This window comes from Homarus americanus, unplaced genomic scaffold (assembly GCF_018991925.1).
Source record: "Homarus americanus isolate GMGI-L3 unplaced genomic scaffold, GMGI_Hamer_2.0 scaffold2390, whole genome shotgun sequence".
NCBI classification, from domain to species: Eukaryota; Metazoa; Arthropoda; class Malacostraca; order Decapoda; family Nephropidae; genus Homarus; species Homarus americanus.
The window spans coordinates 1-1,832 of NW_024753666.1; the positions used below are offsets into that span (position 1 = coordinate 1).

General features: G+C 44.2%; 1 protein-coding gene across 1 annotated transcript; it reads right to left on the minus strand.

The window, feature by feature from the left end:
• Window positions 1-424: 424 nt before the first annotated feature.
• Window positions 425-1,337, minus strand: LOC121855435 (the record flags this gene model as incomplete). The annotated part of the gene is made up of 3 exons (XM_042350374.1): window positions 1,148-1,337; window positions 664-906; window positions 425-533 (listed from the first exon to the last, which is right to left on the minus strand). Coding segments are annotated over exons 1-3 (517 nt in total), but the record flags the coding sequence as incomplete, so codon positions are not given.
• Window positions 1,338-1,832: the final 495 nt, after the last annotated feature.

Genomic DNA, 1,832 nt, shown 5'->3' on the forward strand with positions numbered 1-1,832 from the left:
TGATCTGTATTGACGAGGATACAGTTTATAATTCACGTTTCTGCTGAACCCATTACTGACGATGATAATGAACTACGTATAATTTAAGGTAAGTATTTACTTATTTATTTATTTATATATTTTTGTGTTCTATGAGTACTTGTTATTTCTCATTCCTTTATATCAAAGTTTGACGTTCTATGTGTTTTGATTATGAGAATTAAACAATGATAAAATAGTATTTTTTAATCTCAAATAATTATCGAAAATTGTCGTGTCTGCAAACTTTGTGATGATATTTGAGACGCGAATAACCTGTGAGGCGTACACACACACAGACACACAAACACACACACACACACACACACACGCGCACACACACACACATACACACACAAAAGACGCGTCACCAAACGAGAAATATAGAACAGTACTAAGCACTTACCTGACACTTTGGGGACGCGGGTATCCATACTGAGCGGATAACCGAATATACCGTCTGGTCTACGGATGGTGGTCACGGCCTCGCCCCACACCCGACCTCGCGAGACCTCCTGTAACACCAATATAAAATGCAGAGGAAGAGTTGAAGACTTTATCGCTTATTTATACAAAGTTTATATACCGTCGGGGGATTATTATACCATATGAGTAATAAGTATGTAAAACCTCTTGGTTGTTGACCTGTGAGGGAGATGTTTCTTCCTGTGGGTGTCTTGAAGGACCAGTGCTGTTATTACTTCTGTTGTTGGAAGACGTGTAGGAGTGGGAAGGCATGTAGTCGCGTAGGGAGGGCGTGTGGGTACTGGTGGGCGTGTGGGTTACTATGGCCCAAGCCTCGAAGGCCGCGAGGTTACGTATCCTAGAAGCTCCCATAGCCTCCAGACCCAACACGGCATCCTCGGCCAGAAACGTCGCGGCGTCGGGCTGTGAGAGAGTGTGTGTTATGATGTGTATTAGTACCTGTACTCCCGTGAGACGTCGAGGCCATGACCTGCCCCTGTGTGGTTGTGGATTACTGTCTATGTACATGCTGAACTGTATATCGGTATTATTTAAAGGACTTCCAGAAACAAATGTAAAATTATATGCCGATTTAACCGAATGTCTTTCTCTCTGTATGTCTGCCTATCTGTTTAACGGCCCCTCAAATTGAAGTAATACTGACCACAGCAGCTACCACTAGGAGACGGCCAGGCATGAGAGTACGGAGACAGGCTGCCAGGTTGCGGTGCTCCGCGGGCTGGTGGGTGAGGAACTGCATGGCGAGCATCACGTCTCCTCGTGTAGGATGAAGCACCAGCAAGTGAATACCAGAGTGACTGAGGAACATTTGTGTAGAGGAATCTTCCTTCTCGTACACCTGTAGGGAAGGGAAGACGCGATGTGAGGGAGAACGAAAGATTCGACATGAAGGAGGATGGAGAAACAGGGATGAAAAAAACCCCCAGCAACATCCTTCATCAAGTCCCGTGTGGCTGAAGGAACCCAATATAACTATAGGTGTGGCTTACAGTACTCCACACTGTAATGATAGAGAGGTGTGGCTTACAGTACTCCACACCGTGATGACAGAGAGGTATGGCTTACAGTACGCCACACTGTGATGATAGAGAGGTGTGGCTTACAGTACTCCACACCAATGGATATAATCTTTTTTTCGATCACCTGAAGATTAGAAACCTAAGATTATTTCAGTTGAAGAGTACCCAACCAAAAGCCACCTGTGAGGTTAGGTTAAGTTAGGTTTAGCATTAGGGTTAATATGCAGGTGAATTACGTTAGGGTGAATAATATTCATGAGATACTATTATTGAGATACGATTTCACCACGTCACTTACCACACAGGAAA